Genomic DNA, 24,804 nt, shown 5'->3' on the forward strand with positions numbered 1-24,804 from the left:
ACAGCCATAGAAGGCCCGGGACACAATCTGCCTCTTCATGCTCTCACACAGTAGTCTGAGGGGCAACCTGTGGAAACAACCTGGCTTAGAGAGCACAGGGTCATGGCCCACTGGAGAGAGGAAGATAAGGACAGACATTGTGGCTTAAGGGGTACGTAAGGTGCTTGGGACGGTGTAGGCAGCATACCAGTGGGCTCCCCCTCCCTGCCAGTAATCTTTGATTTTGCTGCTGCAGGGCTGGAGAGATGGCTCAGTGGTTAAGTATTTGCCTGATATTGTTGCTGGAGGCCATGTGTGTGTCCCAAATACCCAGGCCTCAGATACCCAAGTGACTCTTAGTTTCCTCATGTGAAAATGGAGAGACACCTGAGTCCCCAGCAGTAAGAAATTAGAAATGAAGTGGCAAGTGAAGGAGAGCACCCAGCCAACAGCCTCACATAGAGCTGCTCCCACCCATGGCAGGTGCCAGAGATGTGCCAACTATCCTCTGACACAGCCTGACATCAGACCTATGTCCACTTTGGAAAGGTGAGCTGATTATGTGCAGTCACAACCTTGAACATTCTTAAATGGTCCTTAGGAAGCAGCTGGTATCACCTCCAATGTACAGGGGTTGAAAATGAGGTTTAGAGACAGACTCATAGAGACTCAGTAGCTTGCTGGGATAGCATGAGATCTGAACACAGATCTGTCCAAACTCACAGGCCACTCTGTCATGTGGGTGACAGCCTGTGAGGTAAGGACACACAGGGATGGATACACTAATGGGAGTAGGTATTCCAGGCCTGCCCACTCACCGGTCAGGAATGCAGTTGCAGTGGTGGGGGGTTGCATATGGGGAGCTGCTGGAGGAGCAGGAAAGGCAGGAGGAGCCTTGGCCACATAGGGGCTCCAGATGCCAGGCTGCTAGGCTGGGCCCGAAGCCCTGCATCTCAATCATATCACCAGCATCTGAGGGCAGGAAAGGGCCATGGTCAGTGCCTGGCAGGCCCTTTTCCCCAAACACCCTGCAGCATGCCCACCTGTGCCCAGAGCTGCAGACAAAGTCACCCACTTGTAGAAAACCACAGGATGGTGCCTGCCTTGTTGAAAGCAGAGATGAAAACTATGAAGAAGGCACCTGACATTGCCCAGACTTCCTTGAGCCTAGAGAGGGGCGCAGGGTGTCTATCTGTGTGTGACAGAATCCTTGGACTGAGTCATGTGGCTGACTGTGTATACCACCTCCACCTACCACCAGCAGACACTTATTTTCCCAGAGAGACAAGAAGGAAAGAGAAGCAAGGGCAAAGGCCTCAGCTTCCTGAAATGCTGCCAATGAGCAGGGCTTTAAGGACTCAGCCTGACTCTTTTTGGCAAACTCTGAGATGCTCAGGAAGTCATGTGGAAGCCTGTGGGAAGTCTCCACTAATCAAATTCCCTGAGAAATCCCTAAGCCACCTGTTCTACTTGCCTTGTCCTTCCAAGGGGTTCTAGATCTGGTGGCCAATGGCCAAGTAGGGCTCCCTGCCCAGGTACCCTTGAGATGTAGTCTGACTATAGTTAGCATGGTGGTTCTCCTGTGAGCTGCAAGGGAGGACAAATTTCCCAGAGATGCCAGGGTCTGTGGGGATGGAAGTGCTGACTGGGCACACAGGCCCAGTCATCCAACACCCTAGTCATGGCTGATCATGCACAGGTGCAGCCCCCGTTCCTCAGACACATTTACACCATTGTAGATGGAGTTGTCTCAGTGATCCCTGCTGGTCCAAAGAGAAATGAATCAACACCCTTGAGAGTTTCTAGGTGCTGAGAAGGGCAGGACACTGGCAGGTCCAGGGAACCATAGAGTTGAAACAGGGAGGGCAGGGAGTAAAAGGACTAAGATGACACACACCACAGAGGAGGGAGAGTGCAGAAGGAGTGGAGAACAAGGAGAGAGCCATGTGAGCTGAGGTCCTCTTAGCACTAGTTTTCTCACTGATTTGCAAGAGGGTCTGGCTCACCGTGGTCTGGACCAGGCCTAGGACTGATTTTTGGGGGAGCCAGACTTCAGCTTTTAGTGTGCCTTGGTGGGGAGGGATGAGCTGATTTCCCTCTAGTCCCCTGAAGGGCTGCCCTAACTTGTTTACCCCCTCCCTATAAGACCCATGGCCAGGACTGTGTTGGTATCTGGCCCTTCAGCTCTACTAGGAGGCAAATTAAGGGATTATACCAGGTGAGAGGGGCTGCGGCTCTGGGAGTGAGGGATTGCAAGCCATGCCCAAGACTGGGAAGAAGAGCAAGAGGGGACAAGTGCAGGTGGGGTGGGATGAGAGCCCAGCTTATGCCCCTGCAACAGGTAGGAAAAGCTAGTTATGGGAAGAGCCAGGGGCAGAGGGTGGCAGCCCAGCCAGGCAGGCAGCAGGCAGCAGGAGAGCAGGCAGGGATGGCAACAGGTACAGAGGATGGACACAGAGGGAAACAAGCTCATGCCCAGAAAGCTGGGCCCAACCAAGGCAAGTCTCCTGGGACAATGCTCTTCACCTTAATTCTCCAGGAAGGAGCTGAACCAGCCAGCATTGCGCACTGCAACAACCCAGTGCAGACAACTGGAGCTCTGGTGAGACTGGGTAAGGGCACAGGCTGGAAGGGGGTATGCTGGGTCAGCTTTGACTCTGACTCTCTCCTCTGAGCATGAGGAAAGTATAAGAGAAACAATCAGGGTGGGTGAACCCCACAGCCCCTAGGACTCCGAGTGAAAGGTGCCTGGCCTGGAGCAGAATTAGAGTGAACAGCATCTCTGCTCTGTGGGGAGGCAGCGGGAAACAGAGGGAGTGGGGAGGAGACCTGGCCAACCCGCCACTTGAGTCACATGCACAAGTCAAGCATGTTGCAGGCCTGAAAAGCAATGGCTAGCAGATTGGACTCAACAGTGTTGTCATTATGGACTGGAGTATAGATGAGGGCTCCCCCACCCTCATGGCTATTCCCCATCCCCATATGGATTCTAGTCTCATACTAAACCCTTTCCCCAAGTATTGGGCAGAGGCTACATAGTAGCTTGGTCTAGCCCATGGATCCCACAATAGAAAGTCTAGACCAATCCCAAGGCTTCTGGACTCCAGGGGTTTGGAAGGCTGTCTGATCTTGGCATCTTGAGACCCAAGACTAGTCAGAAGGCTTTCTTTTCTCCCTGGTTTTTTTTTTTTTTTTTTTCGGGGGGGGGGGTTTCAAGGTAGAGTCTTGCTCTAGCCCAGGCTGACCTAGAATTCACTATGTATTCTCAGGGTGGCCTTGAACTAATGGTGATCCTACCTCTTCCTATTTTTTTTTTAAATTATTTTACCTTTTTTTGGTGTTTCAAGGTAGGGTCTCACTCTATTCCAAGCTGACCACTGATCTACTATGTAGTCTCATGGTGGCCTTGAACTCATGTCGAACCTCCTATCTCTGCCTCCTGAGTGCTAAATGAAAGGCATGCACCACCACGACTGGTCTTTCTCTCTGGTTTCTACAGGCAAGGTCTCATGTAACTCAGGTTGGTCTATGTAGCCAATTTCTGGTCCTCCTTCCTTCACCTCCAGCTCTGAGTGCTGGGATTATAGGCAAGTACCACCATGTCCAGCAGTCAGCAGGCTTTCTATTGACAATTTCTAGGATGGCTCTGCTGGGATCTTCTAGCCTCCAAGTGTGATTGGCAGTTTGTGGGACAAGAAAGGTTTCTTTGGCCCCCTCAGAGCTTCACTTTCCCAATCTATTCAACGTCTGGTAACCTATTCAAGGTGAGCAGTGGCTCCCAAGTACATAACACAAGGAGCCAGAGGGCAGGTATATGTGCAGACGCTTCACAGGGATGGGAGGGAAGGCAGGCCTGTGAAAGAAGTTGGCTGAGGAGCTCAGTGTGTTCTGAGCAATGGGCAAGGAGCTCTGGCAAAGTGGCTGCGGAACTGTACTCCTAACAGACCTTGGTAGAAGCATAGGGGGGTTATGTTTTAGAGCCCTCTGCAGGCCTGGGGAATGGAAGAAGCAATTAATTCTGTGGCATGGAAACTGTGGGAACAGGAAAACTCCCTAATGTCCAAGATGGCTTTGGCCTCTGCCTGCCTAGCCCTCCCAAGGCCCCTGTTAATGGCTTTATAAAAAAGTAGGGATCCCTCTCACCAAGCAAGCTCTGTACTACAAAAGATGATGGGCAGAGAAACACTGAGGAGAGGTGGGTGCTGTGCCATGTCATTTCTAAGGAAGAAGACTTTAAAAACTGGATTTAAAGCACCAGGTGTGTGGGAACACACCTGGGTGACATCATTGGCACAGCATCCAGCACCAGTGAAGAAACTGAACTTGGAGATGGTGAGACACTTGCTCAACCCATACTGTGAACCTGGGGCACATGAGGCAGGAATTCATGCTGCAGCCATAAGCCTGTGCCAATTTCCACACATCCTATGACAGACGTTTCTAGATTCATGCTTAAGCATCAGGCCACATCTGCTGGAGTCCTCAGGCCTGCTGAGAAGACTAAGCCCTAGAATCTCTTCTAAGTAGCCCTTACCTAACCTGTTCAGCCCCTACTTATGCCCCAAGAAGGGCATAGCACCTCTACCTTGTCTGTTAAGGCAGTAGTCAGAAACACAGGCCAACACTGTCCTTTTTAGTCAGCAGCAAATAAAGAGAGAGACCACTGTGTGGTATTTGCCAGCATGACTGCCAGGAATAGTGAGGGGCTCTGAGTCATCCAGGCCTGCAAGGTGTCATCAGGTAGCCAGCCCTTCCCCTTAATGGCTCTTCTGCCTTCTTAGCATGAAGTTCCCTCCCCACATCTAGTGCCACTTTCTCTCATATCCCCTCTTCTTGCCAGCACCTATCTGGTCTCTTTATGTCCTCCCTGATCTGCCACCTGCTGATAGAGAAATGGGGTGCAAGTCCCCTAATGCCAACACTGCTGTTTGAGCCCCTGCAGTGGGTGGCAGGTAGGCCCGGAGGGGGTGGGGTTGAGGCTGAGGTGAGTTAGGGAGAGGGAGGGATAAAAACCTTTCATCGGATTGGGAGCTGTGAGGTTCCGCGAGCAGATCATTGACAGCATCGCGTGTAGTTTATCCTCCTCTTCCTCCTCATCGTCCACCGAGGCCGCACGGCTGGCCGCTAGGTGGTGGTAGTTAATAGTGACTGCTCGAAGAGAATAGCGAGAGAGGCAGAGGCATGAGGACCCTAATCCCTCCTTGAGGTGAGTGGCATGGTGGATTAGATCACCTTGAACCTGCAGGGCAAAGATTGGGGGGGGTGGCTGGGAGGCTTCTAGTGGTCATTAGGAAAGTAGGAAAGAAGTGGGGGCAGAGGGCCTCTACAGAGCTCCACTGAATGGAGGCCCTCTCTAGAAGGGACAGAAGAGAAAGCTGATGGTGTGTGTGTGACAGGGACTGTTTGGGACAGGCGAGGTGCTCACTGGCTCTGGCTGAGGCTGGTCAGGACTGCTGGCAGACGGGTCCTGGTCATTCCTTAGCTCCTGCCATGGTCAGTTGGACTGAATCTGAAGATAATGTGAACCCCAACCCCCTTTTCAAACTGTAGATTCAACCTTCTCCACCCAGGGTTTCTCAGAACTACCCTCAAGAAGCTAGAAGCACTCAGCTGAGTTTTAGCACCTGGTGCCCTGGCTTGCCCTCTGGGGAATAAAGTAGTCCTTTCAGTGGTGTGACCAGAGAGGGAAATGTCACAGATTGAAGGAGGGATGCACACACTGAAATATCTAACCAAGCAACAGCCTGAGATGAAATGTCAATGTTGCTAATATGTTCTGGCTGCCTCCTTGCAGGTATGCCTGGGAGGAATGGGTCCCCTTAAGTCAGTGTCCTCTAAGCCTATTGGGATGACTTGTGCTGCAACTATCCATATGAAGGCTGGGCCATCTACCCATTACCACAGATACATGCTGACAACTTTTTGGCACAAGTTAGAAAATGCAGGGAGAGGTTGTCTGGCAGCAAGGACTATCAAATTCCCCAATCTCATCTTTAAGAAACACAAGTCTGGTCCAGGGAAAGCCATAGGTAGCAGGAACACTCTGACCACAGCGAGAACTCTGCTGCTGCTATTAGACTCCTCAGACCCAGGTGTATGGCATGGGGTAGGGTAGGGCTCTTAACCCCTAAGGACCCTCCAGCCATCTTCAGGTCCCCAACCCTCCAAGTCCAAAGTCCAGGTCTCACCCTCTTCCAATGCAACCTGTTTCTGCCAAAGCTCCTCATATTAAGAGCTGGCTTCAGGACAGTCTGCCTCTAAAGGAGTCAGTGAACATTGCACTGTCCAAAAAGAAGCATGGATCCTATGCCTACACCACTTTGTCAAGGTTGTATGATGGGCTAAAGAGGGATGGAGAGGTTCCCACCTTTTGTTTTGGCCTAAAAAGGGATGGCGAATTCACTACTTTTTCATTCTAGTCCCTGGGGCACAGCATTAAAACAAAAATAACTAAGAATCTTACATAGCGACACTTAAGTGGAGCTGAGGGCCTCGGGGTAAAGAGGCAGAGAAGGCAGCTGTGTGGAACAGAGGTAAGCTTTCCCAGGAATGATCTATGTATGGTCAGCAGAGAGCTGAGTGATAAATCTTTTGCCTTAGCCGAGCCTGGCTAGTGGGCTCTTCCTGCTGCCGTCCTGCATGATCCAGTGCTTTGTCTCCCAAGTATCCTCCACGGAGAAGTTTGTGATACTCACTGTGCTCGTGCCTGTGCCCAGGATAGATGATCCGGAACACGTAGTCTGTGGCCCGACCCATGCCTAGCTCCTCCACATCCATAGACCGTATGCTGCTGCGTTTCCGTAGCTTGGGGAACACCTTGCCCTAAGGAGGGATGGAAGGAGGGTCAGCCTGTGCAGGGCAGAGTCCAGCCCAGAGTTGCTTCTGAGAACTCTATGTGGTAAGGGAAGGGAGAAGCCTTTAGCCAGCCCTGTACCCAGAGCCTCCTCTGCCAAGGTACCTTCCCCTGCTGACTCCATAGTGGCGGCTCAAGTTGTCCTCGAGGCAGCAGTCCATTCTCCAGACAGGACAGAAAGGACAGTAGGTGTCCTCCCTGTGGGAAGTGCAGTGGTGGCCTCTGAATGCCATCCTGGCTCACCAGCACGAGTGTGCCACCACTCTCTGCAGGGATAACCATGAGCAAATAAGGATGGGGCCCTTTGTGAGACCTCTTCATCCATTACCTGGGCCCCTTTGGTCAGGTTTCCCAGGCTATATAGGAGGAGGACAGTCAGGCTGGAGTGTGGCTTGGGAGCCTCATTAATAGTTACATTAATAGGCCAGCAGTGACCTCAACCACCCTTGTCCCCCAAGGCCCATGCTGTCCTCATGGCACAGAGCTTAGCAGTGGGGAGGCCTGGGATTTGGCTCAGTGGTAGAACAAGTGCTTAGTATGCAGAAGGCTCAGGGTTTAATCCTCAGCACTAAAAATTAAGTAGGTAAAAACAGGGACCGCAGGAGGAACAGAAGTCTGATGGGCCATGCATAGCACATGACAAGGAGAAGGAATGTGCCCTCCCCACCTGTGTTCCAGACAAGCAGACTCACTTTGCTGATGGCAGTGGATGCAGACAATCTGACTGAAGGGTACCACCAGGGCATAGTCCCAGTAAACACTGCAAAGAAACCAGATTGGTGTTACTGTGTCCCAAGATCTGTCACCCTGCCTTCCTTGTCACCTGGTTCCACTACCCTTATGACAGGGTGTTTACAGCCCAACAGTGACATCAACCAACCTTGTCCCTCCAAGATCCATGCTGTAAGAGCTTAGCAGTCTTAGCTGCCTAGCACTGGTGAGGAAAACCTCTCCATGGCCAGGAATGACTGCGTCTTAGCAGACCTGTGAACTACTCCAGGTAGCCGGTCTTTCTACAACTTTTAGCACTGGGATAAGGAATAAGATGGGCTGAGTTTCTTATCCCATTGCTGGGGGGCCCACTCCCTTTCCTGCCTCCTTGGAGCAATGCCAAAGCTCCCACCTCTTTTCCAGCTCAGTATCCCCCAGAGTTCCATTCATGAGCTGGTTGGGGGTCCATTTCAGAGTCAGGCTTTCTGAAGACTGGTGCAGGGAGAGGTAGCCAGGCACAGCCTCCATGTCTTCCTTCTATAGGGAGGAGACACACCAGAAGACAGAGGCAAGGAGTTGAGAGACTTCTGGAAGTGATCCACGGGAAGTAATCCATAGGGTGGGAGCAGGTCAGGTCAGTATGAGGTCCTGGGCTGGAGGCTGGGCAGAAGCAAGGCACATGGGCATTTCTTTTTCTTGGCTGGCCTGGTGTCATTGACTCTGTCAGCCTTCTGGGTGCCAGGTGTGTCCGTGGCCAGCCACACCCATGGTGGGCATTCATCCTGCCTGCTGGCTATCATCCTGACTCTGGACAGCCTGGTTCACGGTTAGCCAAGGCAGATGTCATCCTTGACTCCTGCCAACTCCAAGCTGGGTGTGAGTCATATGACACAGTAAGGTGGGGGTAGGGCGGTATTCCCTTCTCTCTGCCTTTAGTTCCTTAAGAAAGAAACTAGATGGAAGCTTCTGGTTCTGGAACCTTCTGAAGAAGGGCTAAGGGGAGGAGTGGTGGCATTTTAAGCCTTCCTACCGGCTGTACCAGCACGTTGTTCTTGCCATAGAGTAGCCGTGTTCTTGAGTTCTGATGTAGGGACTCTACATACTCACGGGCACAGGCAGCTAGCCGGTCCTCTGATGCACTGCCACTAGAGTGCCGCTTCCGAATCTGCCAGGAAAGACATGGCTCAGCTCTTCTATCACCTCACGTTAGGAATCAGCCTCAAGACTGAAGGACCCCAGGCTACAATGCCAACTCTCTCTCCTGACCCCTTCCAGCCTCTGGTTTGCTCTCAGCCACCCTCTGCTCTCCAGACAAGGGCCAACAAGAGCTACTGGCACTTATGCAAATTCTAGGGTGAGCAAGAGGCTCTCCTGAGGTGGGCACCATCTTGGGGAGCCATGGGTGTATTTTGAATGAGTACAAGAGGCAGGGGAAAAGATGCTCACCCCCAGGGCAGGGCGCTTTGCAGGAGAGTCCTGGCGACTGGGAGGACCTCGGATACGATGCCTCTGGACCAGCTCATCAGCAGAGGGGTCTGTCCAGTAGTGATCAGCTGTCTTGAGCTTTGTGTATTCCAAGGCACAGGGCCCCACTGTGGAGACAGGAATAGTTAACTTAGAAAGGGCTCCCTTACCAATTGTTCCTCACCCCATTGACTCAGCACAGGCCTCCAAGTTCTTAGGCTCACCTAGAAGAGAGGCCAGGATTGGGCCAAACACAGGGTCTGCCAGCAATGCTTCCTTTTCATAGTACTTGCTGCCAAGAGGAGATACAGAGTGGGTGACTGCCAGGGATCCTGGATTCAGACCAGAGTGGTCCAGCTTACCAGGGAGAGAGACATGGCCACAGAACCCAGATGTCTATGCTTTGGGGGTGCTAAAAGTGGGCTGGAGGCATGACTTCAGCCTTCTATGAACCGTTAAACATGAAGAGGGGTGGGACTGAGGGCCTGTGCATGAGGTGGGAGGAGCCAACTGGGGGATCAGACAGTCACCTGCAGTTTTCGGCCAGGTACTGCACAACCCTGTCCAGAACTTTCTCGATGAGTGCTGTGCGTACCCATATGTGTTTCAAGGCCTGTGGGCTGAGGGATAGAGCCTTCCCACTGGTTGAGCCCTGTCTCCGCAGGGCCTCCTGACTGCCTCCCAAGGGTTTCCTGCAGAAAAAAAGGGAGAGCTTCAGAAACATAGTTCCCAGGTTGGTGGCACTAGGAGTGGGAACTAGTGTCACTAGATGGGAGGTCAGACTCCCTAGGTTGCAATAGGAAGTTAATGAAGGGGATTAGGGCACTGAGCAACAGGCTAACCCCACTCTCAGGCTTCACCAAAGAATCTCTGGAAGACAGGGGCCAGGGAGCCCAGGAAGCAGCCATACCAAGGACAGGGCAGAACAGGCCTCGAGAGCGGCTGGCTCAGGGCTTACCTGCCCTCTGCTTGCTGTTGCAGCTCCTGCACCTTGTGGCAAATCTCCCCAGCCACTGGGCATGTCTTCCCCACTTTGGTGAACAGGGCTGCCATCTTGTCACTGCGCAGGAAGCCAGCAGCACGGCGTCTCAGCTGATGCAGAAGGCAAGCCTCTACTGCACCTGGGACGCAAAGGGAAATAGCCCATGAGCTTGGGTAAAAGAAAGGACATTCCTCTTGCTCGTGCCTATGGAGAGGCAGAGATCAAGACAAACTGTAACCACTGCTGGAACTAGGGGTAGGCCAGAAAGACACACCCTGACCTCCTTCCAGACCTTCTCATTTTGTGCCTCTAGCCCAGTCCAGGCTGGGTGTGACATGCCAGGCTGCTCCTCTCTAACACTGCTGTTGAGTACATGCTTCCTGCATGTAGCGCCACATGGTCCCTGGTGGACTGCACGGAACAAAGCTGCCCACTGGGGTTGGCATGAACTCCACCTGACCATGAGGGCAAGCAGGGAGAGCACCTACAGAAAGGGGACACAGAGACACATGGCCCAGAAACCCTCTTGGAGAGCATGGTGACATGGTTGCTAAGGAGAGGGCTCTAGAGAAGTTAAAATATTGATGAAGCCTATGCAGAGACCAGACCTGACCACGGCCTCTGGATTATTGATGAGCACAGTAGCTGAGAGAGAGATTTCTTGCTTCCATTATTATTTTATTTTCAAGCAGAAAAACATAAATATAGATAGTATGGGCATGTCAGGGCCTCTAGCTGCTGCAAAGAACTCCAGATGCATGTGTCCTTTTGTGCATCTGGCTTTATACAGGTACTGGGAAACTAAACTCAGGTCCTCAGTTTTTGCAGGCAAATGTCTTAACTGCTAAGCCATCTCTCCAGCCCCCTTCATTCTTTCTTATTTTCAGAGGCTACACATCTCCCTTCCCTTGGATCCTACTTATCACAGACCCCACATGAAAGAAAGAGGATGTGGCAGCGGAGGACAGAGAGGTGCTTTTGGCCTGTGTTAATGTAAAAATGTTGGTATGTGTGTATTCTAGGGAAGGCTTATCCATTACTGTGGTAGTTTGAATAGATGGCCCCCAATATATTCAGTGTTTTATTAGTTTGCAGTTTGCATCTGCAGCCACCTGGCTGGAGGCGGTGTCACTGGGCAGATCTTAAGGTGTGGTGGTGGGTTTGAGATTCAATCTAAAGATATGCAAAGTTGCCCAGCTGGAGTTCCTGAAGTGTGCTGTGCTGTGTGGCTTTTAGGCTTGTGCTTCTCTCTCTGCTTGGTCCTGTGAAGGCAGACCAGCTTCTTCTGCCATTATCGAGCTTCCCCTGGATCTGTAAGCTTCAATAAATATCCTTTCCTCCATAACTGTGCCTGGTCTGGAAGTTCGTCTCAGTAAACCTGAAGCTGTCTGCTACAATTACTAAGGCCAAACTAAGAAGTCCCTGCCGGGGGCAGAGAAGTAGATAGAACAAGGCCTGAAATTAATGTGGATTCACTGCTTCTAGAGTGACTGCAAGCTTGAGACCTCAGTTTTATGATTTGTGCAGGGGCTGGGGAAATGGCTCAGCAGTTAAAGAGACTGAACTGCTGGCCTGGGGTTCAATTCCCATTCCATCATGTGAGGCCAGTCAAGCATTTGTTTGTAGCATCAAGAGACTCTTGCTTATACACATGTGCAAATAAATAAATGAAAATTTTATGATCTGTCTAGTGGGGAAGACTTCTAACTTAGGATTGGTGTGACATGTCTTATGAGATGATATCTGAATCCTTTACCCAGGATCTGGGTCTTGGGAAGCACAGACTCCATGTCCATTCCTGACTCTCCTCCCAGTTCAGTGAGTGTAAGAACCATGTGGCAGGCAGGACCTGGATGCATCGGAGGAGATCACTGGCCACCTGGAGGTAATGCTCTCTTACACATGGATTCTGTCAGGATATAAAACTTAACTCAGATTTTTAGGTAGGGTCTCACTCTAGCCCATGCTGATGTGGAACTCACTCTGTAGTCCCATGCTGGCCTTGAACTCATGGTGACCCTCCTACCTCTGCCTCTGAAGTTCTGGGATTAAAGGTGTACACCATCATACCTGACTTACCCTTTAATTTCTTTAAAAAAATATTTTATTTAGGGCTGGAGAGATGGTTTAGCAGTTAAGATACTTGTCTGTGAAGACTAAGGACCCAGGTTCAATTCCCCAGAACCCACATAAGCCAGATATACATGGTGGCACATGCATCTGGTGTTTATAGTTGTTTATAGTGGCTAGAGGCTCTGGGATACCAATTCTCTCTGTCCTTCTCATAAATAAGTAAATAAAACAATCTATACAAAAATATTTTATTTGCTGGGTATGGTGGCACACACCTTTAATCCCAGCACTTGGGAAGCAGAGGTAGGAGGATTGCTGTGAATTCAAGGCCACCCTGAGACTACATAGTGAATTTCAGGTCAACCTGGTCTAGAAACAAAAACAAAAGCAAAATGTATTTATTTGAGAAAGAGAGGGGGGAGAGAGAGAGAGAATGAGAATGGAAGAGAGGTCCTGGGGGGCCCATCTAGAGGATGGCTAGCTAGCTCAGTGATAGTTCTTAGGGGTGGGGTAGGTAGGTTCCTTGCTCTTGAGAGCCTACTTGAACAGGTGGAGCCTGTTCAAGCCTTGGAGAACTTTCTTTCCCAGTATGTGCATGTGTTTGGAAACAGGTAATCTGCATATCACACATGTATAAAGCACAGGGGGGAATCTTTAGCTTCAGGGTTCACATGTTCCTTAGTCTGGTGTGATACTGGGGTGTCCAGGTGAGTGACTTCTGTCCCAGACTTTCATAGCTACAGGTCTATGTTTTGTCTAGATGGGAAGAGAAGCCACAATGAACAGAGCCAAAGTGGCAGCAGGTGGCACCAGGGAATCATGTGCCTCGATGATGTGACTAATTGCAGGGAAAATGAGTCATTAGCCTTCCCACCTTCCCTAGGCTACTGCAAATGCAGCCAGACTGGGAGCTGGGGAATGGCTAGCTCACTTGGCCTCACCCGCCCTTGCAGCAGCCTCTCAGCACAGGCATGGGTTCTCTTGAGAGCAAGCAGAGGCAGTCCTTAGCAATTACTGCAAGGAGGGAATGCTGAGGGAAGCCCAAACATCACGCCCAGCCCCTTGTTCACCCCACAGCTCCTGAGCTCCTTCTGGGAAATCCAGGCAAGGAGCCAGGCTGTCTGGGTAAGGAGAATCCCTCTCACCCTCCACGTTCCCAGGGATCTGTTAGGCCAGGTGTTGTTGGCCTAGTTCCACATACTCCTTCATCAGTGACTGGTAAAACCAGTGTCTTTTCCTATTCTCACTGTAGTATCCTTCACAAACCCCAGAAAATGTGACAAAATTGTCACTGTGTGCAGTATGAAGGCAAAATAATGATAACAGAATTACTATGGTAAGGGGACTTGTGGATGAGTTTTTTGGGCTCCAAAAGCACCCTGAAATTATGTATAATTTGCATGCAAATTGTTGGTATGTTCTATAATGCTTAGATTCCCTCTCTGCAACCCCTCCATAGGGAACCCATGGCTTTCATCTTCTAAAAGAGAATACCTGATTGCTCCCACCCCTGAAAAACAATTAAAACCCTTTGCTCTGAGACTTTTTGTTTGTTTGTTTTTGGTTTTTTTTTGAGGTAGGGTCTCACTCTACTTCAGGCTGACCTGGAATTCACTATGTAATATCAGGTGATCAAACTCACGGTGATCCTACCTCTGCCTCCCAAGTGCTGGGATTAATGCACCATGCCAGGCTTGCTCTGAGACTTTTAAGTTAAGCAAAAACCCAACATCATTTTGAAGACCCACTGGTAATAATGCATAATGTATTCTGAATTTGTTTGCCAGCAAAGACCTTTCACAGACAGATCTGAGTTGGGGACTGTAATACTCAATTTCTTCTCTCAATAGAAGGCCCATTAGGCAGAACCTTACTCCTCTTTCTGTACCAGCTCTGCCACTAGAACTGCAGGTAAAGGCTCTGCAGGTGTCCATAAGGCACTAAGCTTCTCCTGGGAGGTCCCTACATCATATGGATGAACATGACAGCCCTGACATCATATGAGGAAAACATGTGCTAGTTCATGAAAGTCAACACTGTTTAGGGTAGAAAGAGTTGGGCAAATGAATCAAAACAAAGTTAGAAAGAAACATGATATAACAAGCGTGATTCTCACACTGCCAATACTAGTCTTCTAGTGGCCTTTATAGTTTTGGCCAGATGAGCCCAGGGTACCTTCTCCATTGTCATCCATTCCAAGATACTGACAGGAAAGCTCAAGGAAGTGCAGTTCTCAGTGGCAGGAACATGATCAAATTTAATTCTGGCACTTGGCCGTGAATATCCTATTTCCCTGTGAAATGTCTGGTGCCATCTTCTCAGGGAAAGGCTGGAGTCTATAGTCCCTGAACTTATCAGCATGATGTATTCCACAAGCCAATTAGGTTAGAGAATTAAACAAATGCTACGTGGGGGGCTGGAGCCCACAATGTTAACGGAATCTTAGAGGACTTCTGTCCCAACCCTTCAGGTGCTGAGCTAACCATTCTAAGTGGTCCAGTTTAGAGTAGAGACATCAGGCCAGGCCTGGTGACACAAGCCTACAATCCCTGCTACTCAGGATAATGAAACAGCAGAACTGCAAGTTCAAGGCTGCTTGGGCTATTGAGTATAAACACTAGGGAGACTGAGATGGAAAGGACACAGAAAGTTAAGTATACTTCTAGTATACTGTTGATGGGAGAACTACTTGATTTGACTATTTAGCAACTTGGCACAATCAATCAATGTGCAGATAACCTTGGACCAAGCAACCCATCTTCTGGAATCTTTCCAACGGAGAGATGCTAAGTGCACAGCTAGTTATAATAGCAAAGAAGTAGAAACCACTCATATGTCCATCAATAGGGATCAGGTTAAGTAAATAAGATAGATTCAGGGCTGGAGAGATGGCTTAGCGGTTAAGCGCTTGCCTGTGAAGCCTAAGGACCCCGGTTCGAGGCTCGGTTCCCCAGGTCCCACGTTAGCCAGATGCACAAGGGGGCGCACGCATCTGGAGTTCGTTTTCAGAGGCGGGAAGCCCTGGCGCGCCCATTCTCTCTCTCCCTCTATCTGTCTTTCTCGCTGTATCTGTCGCTCTCAAATAAATAAAACAATTAAAAAAAAAATAAGATTCACATAGGAGAACACTGTGCAACTCTGAAAAAAATCACGAGATGCTCTCTAGGGATTAGGGATTTTGCTTTCCAAAAATAAGCCACATGAAAGGATGACTGCAGTGGCTCCCCACCCCCCCAGATAGGGTCTCACCCTAGCTCAGGCTAATAATAATCCTATCAGAAGGCTGAGGCAGAAGGATTGCCATGAGTCCAAGACTGGCCTTGGCTAGGGTGACTCAATTTAGAAAAAAAAGAAAAAGAGAGAGAACCAGTTGTGGTGGGGCACGCCTTTAATCCCAGCACTTGGGAGGCAAGAGGTAGGAGGATTGCCATGAGTTCAAGGCTGCCCTGAGACTACTTAATGAATTCCAGTTTAGCCTGGGCTAGTGATACCCTACTTCAAAAAAAAAAAAAAAAGATTGTAACCTTACTTCATCCCCTGTCCCTGCCTCTCCCCCCACCTTTTTTTTTTTTTTTATTGAGACAGGGTTTCACACTGAAGTCCAGGTAGACCTAGAACTCACCATGTAGCCCAGGCTGGCCTTAGACTCATGGCAATCCTCCTGCATGAGCTTCCTGAATGCTGGGGTTACAGATGTGAGTCATCCCACCTAGCTCCTGCCACTCTTTTGTAATTAAAAAGTCCACTGCAAGCTGGGTGTGGTGGTGCACGCCTCTAATTCCAGCACTTGGGAGGCAGAGGTAGGAGGATCATTATGAGTTCGAGGCCACCCTGAGACTACATAGTGCATTCTAGGTTAGCCTAAGCAAGAGTGAGACCCTACCTCAAAAACAAAAAACAAACAAACAAAAAACTAATCCAGGTATGGTGTCATGAGCAGACTTAGGAGGACCACCTGAGTTCAAGGCCACCCTGACTACATAGTAAATTCCAGGTCAGTCTGGGCTAGAGCGAGACCCTACATTGAAAAATAAAAATAAAAACTAGATGAGTCTTACACAAAAAAAGTGACCTGTGTAGAAACTGGTAAACAGAAGGGAAGTGGGTGAATGGGAATAGGGAAAAGAGTAAGATACTAAGGAGTACACTTTCATATAGGTTTTTTTTTTTTGAGGTAAGGTCTTGCTCTAGCCCTGGCTAGCCTGGAATTTGCTAGGTACTCTCAGGATGGTCTCAAACTCGCAGCAATCCTCCTACCTCTGCCTCCTAAATGCTGGGATTAGTGGTGCATGCCACACCACATGCAGTACAAAGTTTTTATTTTTAATTTTTTGAGTTAGAGTCTCATTCTAGCCCAGGCTGACTTGGAATTCACTCTAGTCACAGGGGGGCCTCGAACCCATGGCAATCCTTCTATCTCTGCCTCCCAAGTGCTGGGATTAAAGGTGTGACCCACCATGCCCAGCTTTTTAAAAAAATTTTGAGAAACAGGGCTGGAGCGATGGCTTAGTGGTTAAGGTGCTTGCCTGAAAAGCCACAGAACCTTGGTTCGATTCCCCAGGACCCACATAAGCCAGATGCACAAGGGGATGCACACATCTGGAGTTTGTTTTCAGTGGCTGGAAGCCCTGGCGCGCCCATTCTCTTTCTTTCTTTCTCTCGCTCTCCCTCTTTCTCTCTCTCAAATAAATAAATAATTTAAAAAATTTTTGAGAAACAGAGAGAGACAGAATGAGCACACCAGGGCCTTTTGGCCACTGTGAACAAACTCCAAACACGTGTGCCCCCTAGTGTGCATGTGTGACAATGCATGCTTATGTCACTTTTGTGTCTGGCTATGTAGGACCTGGAGATTTAATCATGCATTCTTAGGCTTTGCAGCCTTAACCGTTAAGCCATCTCTCCAGCCCCAGTTTTGATTTTTTTAAATTGTCATTTATTTATTTTATCTTAAAAAAATAATTTATTTAAGAGAGGGGAAGAGGCAGAAACAGAAGATGGGCACACCAGGGCCTCCAGCCACCACAAACAAATTCCAGATGCATGTGCCCCCTTGTGCAACTGGCTTATGTGTGTCCTGGGGAATCGAACCGGGGTCCTTAGGCTTTGTAGGCAAATGCCTTAACTGCTAAGCCACTTCCCTAGCTCTATCTTTTATTATATTTTAGAGAGAGCAAGAGAGAGACAGGAGAAAGAAACAATTTGTGTGCGAGGGCCTCAGCCACTGAAATTAAACTCCATACACTTATACCACCTAGCGGGCATGTGTAACCTTGCCTCACCTTTGTGCGTCTGGCTAATATGGGATCTGGAGAGTAGAACAGGGGTCCTTAGATTTTGCAGGCAAGTGCCTTAGCCACTAATGCATCTCTCCAGGCCCCCCCTTTTTTTCTATTTTGGTTTTTCAAGGTAGGGACTCACTGTAGCCCAGGCTGACCTGGAATTCACTATGTAGTCTCAGGGTGGCCTTGAACTCACAGTGATCCTCCTGCCTCTTTCCCAAGTGCTGGGATTAAAGGCGTGTGCCACCATGCCAGGCATCCCATCTTTTATATTTTAATTTATTTTAGAGAGAGAGGCTGATAGAGAAAGAGAGAGAACGGGTGTGACAGGGCCTACAGACACTGCAAACAAACTCAATACATGTGCCACCTTGTGTATATGGCTTACATGGGTCCTGGGGAATTGAACCTGGATCCTTTGGCTTTACAGGCAAGCACTTTAACTGCTAAGTCATCTCTCTAGCTCTATTTTATCTTTTTAAAAATATTTTTATTTATTTGCAAGCAGAGAAAGACAGAGCATACCAATGCCTCTAGCTGCTGCAAATGAACTCCAGATGCATGTGCTACTTTGTGCATCTGGCTTTACTTGGGTACTAGGGAACTGAGCCAGGTTGTAAGGCTCTGTAGGTAAGAACCTTAACCACTGAGCCATATCTCCAGCCCTTCATTGATTTATTTGTGAGGAGAGAGAATGAATGGGTGTGCCAGGGACCTCTTGCCCTTGCAAATGAATTCTTGATATATATGCCACTTTGTGCATCTGGTGGGTACTGGGAAATCAAACCTGGCCTGGAAGGTTTTGTGAGTAAGTGCCTTTAATTACTGAGCCATCTCTACAGCCCTAAATTTGATTTTAGAAGAAGTTCAAAATAATAAGTGTAAGCTGGGAGTGGTGGTGCACACCTTTAATCCTAGCACTTAGGAGGCAGAGGTAGACGATCTCCATGAGTTTGAGACCACCCTCATTCTACACAGTGAATTCCAGGTCAGCCTGAGCTGAAGTGAGACCCTACCTTGAATAACCAAAATAAATAAATAAACAAATAAAATAAATAAATAACAAAAAAAAAACCCACAAAATAATAAGTACAGTAATCAAGGGGATGACTGTCAAGGGTTCCCATCATGAGAGAATGCCAGACATTCTCCCCAACTCGAGGACTTAACTCACCAACCTCAAACGGCTTAGTGTGTCCACAATTACCCTCAGTTTTTTTTTTTTTTTAACCTGTTTCTTCAGCAAATAGACTTATGTACAGCCAGCACTACTTAGGGCAATATCAGGTAACCTGACCTGAGCAAGGACCAGATAATCAATTCTATGGGCTATGACAAGCCTAAGCCTAAATGCCTCAGGAGCTCACAAAAATGAACTAAAGAGGGCTGGAGAAATGACTTAGCGATTAAGCACTTGCCTGGGAAGCTTAAGGACCCCACTTGGAGGCTTGACTCCCCAGGACCTACGTTAGCCAGATGCACAAGGGGGCGCACAGGTCTGGAGTTCGTTTACAGTGGCTGGAGGCCCTGGTGCGCCCATTCTCTATTAGCTTCGCTCTCTTTCTGTCATTCTCAAATAAATAAATAGGGCTGGAGAGATGGCTTAGCGGTTAAGCACTTGCCTGTGAACTAAGGACCCTGGTTCGACACTCGATTTCCTAGGACCCATATTAGCCAGATGCACAGGGGGGCACATGCGTCTGAAGTTCATCTGCAGTGGCTGGAGGCCCTGGGGCACCCATCCTCTCTCTCTCTGTCTCTTTCTCTGTCTGTTACTTGCAAAGAAGTAAATACCAAATATTTTTAAAAAATGAACTAAAGCTATGGTAGAGGCTGGGAACGGGGCCTCAGAAACAAGGCAGAGTATGGGAGGATCCCCTCATTTCACCTTGACTTCCACCCATATTTAATGCTGTGCTTGGCAGCCAAGAGTCCAGAACAAATCCATCCCCTGACTGGCCTGGTAACAGCGGGACTCACTGTATGGCTGTCAAAGAGCTATCCCAGTTTGGGGCTGGAGAGATGGCTTAGCGGTTAAGCACTTGCCTGTGAAGCCTAAGGACCCCGGTTCGAGGCTCGGTTCCCCAGGTCCCACATTAGCCAGATGCACAAGGGGGCGCACGCGTCTGGAGTTCGTTTGCAGTGGCTGGAAGCCCTGGTGCGCCCATTCTCTCTCTCTCCCTCTGTCTTTCTCTCTGTGTCTGTCGCTCTCAAATAAATAAAAATTAAAAAAAAAAAAGGGGGGGCTATCCCAGTTTGATTGAAGTACTGGAGCCCAGCACACATGACATGAAGCTGGGCCCAAGTCAGGAGGGGTTGGAAATGGGAGAGCAGGTGTGGCAAATGTGGCTGGTTCCCCCACCTCTGGCTCAGTTTCCCTGTTACTCCCAGTTGCCATCTGTGCAGTGGGGAAGTTGGGTTGTAGTTGCCATAGAGAACCCACAAGAGGAAGGCGTGGGTAGAGCAGGCAGCCACAGGTGACAGGTGTTCCAGTTTGGCCCTGGAGCTGGGGGGGTGGGGCAGTACTCAGAGCTAAAGGCTATAGGGCTACTGGTTCAGGCCCCTGATTAGTGGGCCCAAGATCACCAGGAGGAGCAGCCTGGTTAGAAAAGAATGGGAAGAAAATAGGTTCTTTACAGGTAGAAACTTAGGGAAAGACATCTTTCCCCTATTGCCAGAGGAAGTCAGGGATTTGCTCCAAGTGAGGTGAGGAGCAGACACTTTCCCAGGCATCATGGCCCACTCTACTACATCCCCACTGCCAATTTGTCCCTAGGATCTGTCTGGTAGTGGCTGCCCCCACTCACAACAAACACTTTATATGCTTAACTAGGATGCCTTTTCTCCCAGCCTGCAAGGCAATACTGATTACTTCATCTCTGGGGGCATTCAGCTTTGCTCAATTTCCCAAATAAGCAAGCAACATTCCCATTCAGATTCTGATTGGGAAAAGCAAATTTTGCCCTGTTTTTCTAGACCCAGGATGAGGGAAATGAGATTCATGCCTCATGCACCCATTTTCTAATTTACCCTGCAGGGGACCCTTGTGCATCCTAGGTAAGTGCTCTACTGCTGAGCTGTACTTCCAGCCCCCATGAGTCCTGTTAGATGAATGCTGCCTAGTCTTCATGAGGACAACTCCTCCACATCTGGAGTTCCAAATCCTCCAGATGCCACTCTTCCGTAGCCTCATGTGTACACTAATCCCTGAGAAGCACAGACTTTGGACAAAGACAGTGTGGGCTCAATCACTGGCTCCTCTCTTTGTTAGCTGTTTGACTTTGGGCAAATTACTAAAGCTCTCTGAGCTTTATCTACAGTTAGGAAAAATGTTAGGTCCCATGTCAGTGGGGGTTGGATGCTGAAATGCGACGGCTCATGCAAAGATACCAAAGGCTTCATCACTCTCAGCACATATGTACACCCACCATGCTCTGCCACTTGCATGTTGGAGCCCAGCTCCTCATCTTTTTTTGTTTGTTTGTTTTGAAGTAGTCTGGCACTAGTCCAGGCTGACCCCCAACTCATGGTGATCCTCCTACCTCTACCTCCTGGGTGCTGGGATTAAAAGCGTGTGCTACCATGCTTGGCTGCCCCTTACCTTTTCAGGACATTACTGCATCTCTTCTCTTTCCTATAGCTTCATTTTTTCTGTATTAGATATTTCTTCTCATTTGAATATAAACATTTTATAATTTCTCTTTTTTTAATAGTTCAAAAGTTTTTTCTTTTGAGGTAGGGTTTCACATTAGCCAAGGCTGACCTGGAATTCACTATGTAGTCTCAGGATGGCCTCAAACTCACAGTGGTTCTTCTAACCTCTGCCTCCTGAGTGCTGGGATTAAAGGCATGTGCCACCATGCCCAGAAAGCTCAATAGTTTTGAATTTTTTCTTTTTTATTTATGAGAGAGAGAGAGAGATTGATCGAGAATGGACGCACTAGGGCCTCCAGCCACTGCAAACCAACTCCAGACATATGTGCCACTCTATCTGGATTATGTGGGCACTGGGGACTCAAACCTGGGTCCTTAGGCTTTGCAGGCAAGCATTTAAATTGCCAGGCCATCTCTCTAGTCCCAATATCTCTAATTTAAAAAGAAGAACAAACACCATTTTCTGTGGCCCTGAATCCTCCATCTCCCATTCCCCATGTAGGGAGGTACAACCGCAGGGGTGGTCACAACATAGTGAACCCTACTCAAGTGCTGCTCTGGGGTCTCCAGACTCCTGGACAGGGACAAGGACCTTACTAACAGCAGTCATGGGGGAAGTTGTGGTGTGGCTGTTCTGGGGTCCCCAGGCTCTATACGACCTCACCCCCTGCAGCTGAAGGAAGAAACCTTGACACAGGTAGCTCCAAAGTGGCTGCTTTGGGGGCTCTATGCTTTGTAAATAACCCCTCTTCATGCTCTATAAGTAATCCCAATAAACACATTGGTTCACCAAACTAGTATTGGTGCAGGCATACTTTGGCCTGTCATCTGAGCCCTATCTGGAGTGAAGATGTTTGTGTCTCCCCAAGGGAAAACTTTCCTGTGCCACTATCCTACTATACTTTTCTTTTTAAAAAATATATTTATTTATTTGAGAGAGAGAAAGAGGCAGAGAGAAAGAGAGAGAGAATGAATGGGCATGCCAGGGCCTCCAGCCACTGCAAACGTGCTCCAGATGCATGGGTTATATGGGTCCTGGGGAATTGAACCTGGGTTCTTTGGCTTTGCAGACAAAGGCCTTAACCACTAAGCCATATCTCCAGCTCCCCTTCCCCCCTTTTTTGAGGTAGGGTCTCACTCTAGCTCAGGCTAGATATATGTAGTCTCAGGGTAGCCTGGAACTCATGGCTCATGGTGATCTTCCTACCTCAGCCTCCCAAGTGCTAGGATTAAAGGTGTGTACCACCATAGCTGATATGCCTGTTTCCTCCCCCACGGTAGGGTTTTGCTCTAGCCTAGGCTAACCTGGAATTCTCTATTTAGTCTCAGGGTGACCTTAAACTCACAGTGTTCCTCCTACCTCTGCCTCCTGGATGCTGGGATTAAAGGCATGTGCCACTATGCCTGGCTCTATTTTTTAAAATATATCTTATTTATTTATTTGAGAAACAGAGATTTTTAAAAATATTTTTATTATTTAGTTATTTAGTTACTTATTTGAGAGAGAGAGAGAGAGAGAGAGAGAGAGAGGGAGGGAGGGAGGGAAGGACAGAGAAAGAGGCACATAGAGAATGACACTCAGGGCCTCCAGCCACTGCAAATGAATTCTAGATGCATGTGCCCCCTTGTGCTGGTTTATGTGGGTCCTGGGGAGTTGAACCTGGGTCCTTTGGCTTTGTAGGCAAACACCTTAATGGCTAAGCCATCTCTCCAGCCCAAGACAGAGATATTTGAGAGACAGAGAGAGAAAGAGAATGGGTGTGCCAGGGTCTCTAGCTACTGCAAACAAACTCCAGACATATGTATCACCTTGTGCATCTGGCTTTATGTGGGTCCTGGGGAATCAAACCTAGGACCTTTGGCTTTGCAGGCAAGCACCTTAACTGCCAAGCCATCTCTCCAGCCCCTCACCTGGCTATTTTTGAAGCAACTTTTAAACATTTAGACTCATGTATATATAACTTTTATTATACCCACAAAATTAACAATCACATTCTCTCTCTCTCTCTTTTTTGGAGCCAACATCTTGCTATGTAACCCTGGTTGACTTAGAATTTGCTATATAAACCAGGCTAACTTCAAATTTGTAACAATCCTCAGGTCTCTGTCTCCTGAATACTGGGATTACAAGTATGTGACATCATGTCCAGCCCTCATAATAACTAATATGATTAAATTTCCTAAATGAGTTCTCAGAATTCAAACTTCCCTGGTTGTTCAAATGTTCCAGATTCTGGGGTTGGTTTCTGTCACCACGGGAGGAGGAAGAGGACGACGAAGGGCATGCGCAGAATGGAAACAGACTATAATCCCATGGAGCTAAGCAGTATGTCAGGATTTGAAGACAGCTCAGAGCTCAATGGGTTTGAAGGAACAGATATGAAGGACATGAGGCTAGAAGCCGAAGCAGTCGTGAACGATGTTCTCTTTGCTGTTAACAACATGTTTGTCTCGAAAAGCCTGCGCTCGAAAAGCCTGCGCTGTGCAGACGACGTAGCCTACATCAATGTGGAAACCAAGGAAAGGAGCAGATACTGCCTGGAGCTCACAGAAGCAGGGCTTAGGGTGGTAGGTTACGCTTTCGACCAGGTGGATGATCACTTGCAGACTCCCTATTACGAAACCGTCTACTCCTTGTTGGACACGCTCAGCCCTGCGTACTGAGACGCATTTGGAAATGCGCTGCTTCAGAGACTGGAAGCTTTGAAAAGGGATGGGCAGTCATGACTAACCTTTCCTTGCAGAGGGGCTACTGCTGGTTTAGAATGTTAACATAAAACTTGAAATTCATGCATAGAATCATGGTAGAAAATGCATCTTTGTTTTTCTGTGTTTACCACTTGCTTCAAATTTGGGCTTTTGACTCAGAACATTATTGACTAGCCCATTGTCTTGGTTTCTGATTCATTAAGGGAATTTTGACACCATCACTATGGCGCCATCATTAAGACATTCAAATTTCTTCATAAAGTTTCTCTGCATTTCAATACCTAATCTGTATTCACTCTCTAATTGCAGGGCTTTGATGCTGCCAGCGCTCTCTTTTCCACAGGAAATTATAGATTTGCACAGTAATATAGGACCTAGAATGACTGAACTTCAGCCTGGACTCAGCCTGCTAAATCGGGTTTACTACTAGCTTGGACTGACTTTGTCGTGGGCATTTTGCTACTAGCCTTATTGGAAACAAATTGTTAACTAGTTTCCCCTGCACAAATTTTGAAATTCATTGCTTCACTTAATCTATTTTCAAGGACCATTAAAGATAAAGATGAACTGCTTATATATTAACTAGTATTAAATGAGAGGCAGGGACTCAAACAGTTCTGTGTTCCGTGTTTGTAACAGCCAGCCAACCTAGCAGAGAACAGACCGTTAGCAAATGAATGTACGAATTCCTCATTTCCAAGATATCTAAGCACATATATATCTAAGAAGAGGCTCCATTGTCAATGACACACATCCTCGGTGTGGACTGTTGAGAAAGGAACAGGATTTTGACCTGTGTTTATTCTTATTCAGAATGTCTGTTTACACAGTGTACAATACACACACACACACACACATATGTATGTTCAGGAAGTATTTTTGCTGCAGCATTCCCTTTCTGTAATGTAGTGTAGTGCTTTGGTATTCCACGGCACGCCTCCTTCCCCAGCAGATGGGCAGCGTTCTCACTGCTAAGTGTACAGTGTAATACGAGTGCACTGTATGGGCTTGAAACCAAAGGATGAATGATACATTCAGAGACTTAATATCTGCAAAAGAGATACTCTGTATTTTATATTTTATTACACTTACTGACA

At 48.3% G+C, this 24,804-nt stretch overlaps 2 protein-coding genes across 3 annotated transcripts in view; one reads left to right on the forward strand and one right to left on the reverse strand.

Moving 5' to 3' along the window:
- Nucleotides 1-24,804, reverse strand: part of Sgsm2 (small G protein signaling modulator 2) — a 59,554-nt gene that overhangs the window by 12,725 nt on the left and 22,025 nt on the right. The window contains exons 3-14 of one of the 2 annotated variants that reach the window (XM_004667841.2): nt 9,966-10,128; nt 9,538-9,699; nt 9,232-9,299; nt 8,990-9,135; nt 8,574-8,708; nt 7,956-8,080; nt 7,525-7,592; nt 6,938-7,098; nt 6,675-6,801; nt 4,993-5,127; nt 798-951; nt 3-67 (exon numbers count right to left, since the gene is read on the reverse strand). In XM_004667841.2, coding sequence (XP_004667898.1) covers nt 3-67; nt 798-951; nt 4,993-5,127; nt 6,675-6,801; nt 6,938-7,098; nt 7,525-7,592; nt 7,956-8,080; nt 8,574-8,708; nt 8,990-9,135; nt 9,232-9,299; nt 9,538-9,699; nt 9,966-10,128 — 1,509 coding nt within the window. The remainder of the gene's footprint in view (nt 1-2; nt 68-797; nt 952-4,992; nt 5,128-6,674; nt 6,802-6,937; nt 7,099-7,524; nt 7,593-7,955; nt 8,081-8,573; nt 8,709-8,989; nt 9,136-9,231; nt 9,300-9,537; nt 9,700-9,965; nt 10,129-24,804) is intronic. The other variant, XM_004667842.2, reaches the window with a different exon arrangement.
- On the forward strand, nt 23,290-23,799 carry LOC101617157 (GSK3B-interacting protein-like). The gene has a single exon (XM_045158352.1). It carries the CDS (start codon nt 23,291-23,293, stop codon nt 23,660-23,662), a length of 372 nt encoding a protein of 123 aa, XP_045014287.1. The 5' UTR covers nt 23,290; the 3' UTR covers nt 23,663-23,799.

Source organism: Jaculus jaculus, chromosome 9, assembly GCF_020740685.1.
Source record: "Jaculus jaculus isolate mJacJac1 chromosome 9, mJacJac1.mat.Y.cur, whole genome shotgun sequence".
Lineage (NCBI taxonomy): Eukaryota > Metazoa > Chordata > Mammalia > Rodentia > Dipodidae > Jaculus > Jaculus jaculus.

Coding starts and splice junctions, on each gene's coding strand:
- LOC101617157 (XM_045158352.1), top strand. CDS start 23,291: ATGGAAACAGACTATAATCCCATGGAGCTAAGCAGTATGTCAGGATTT.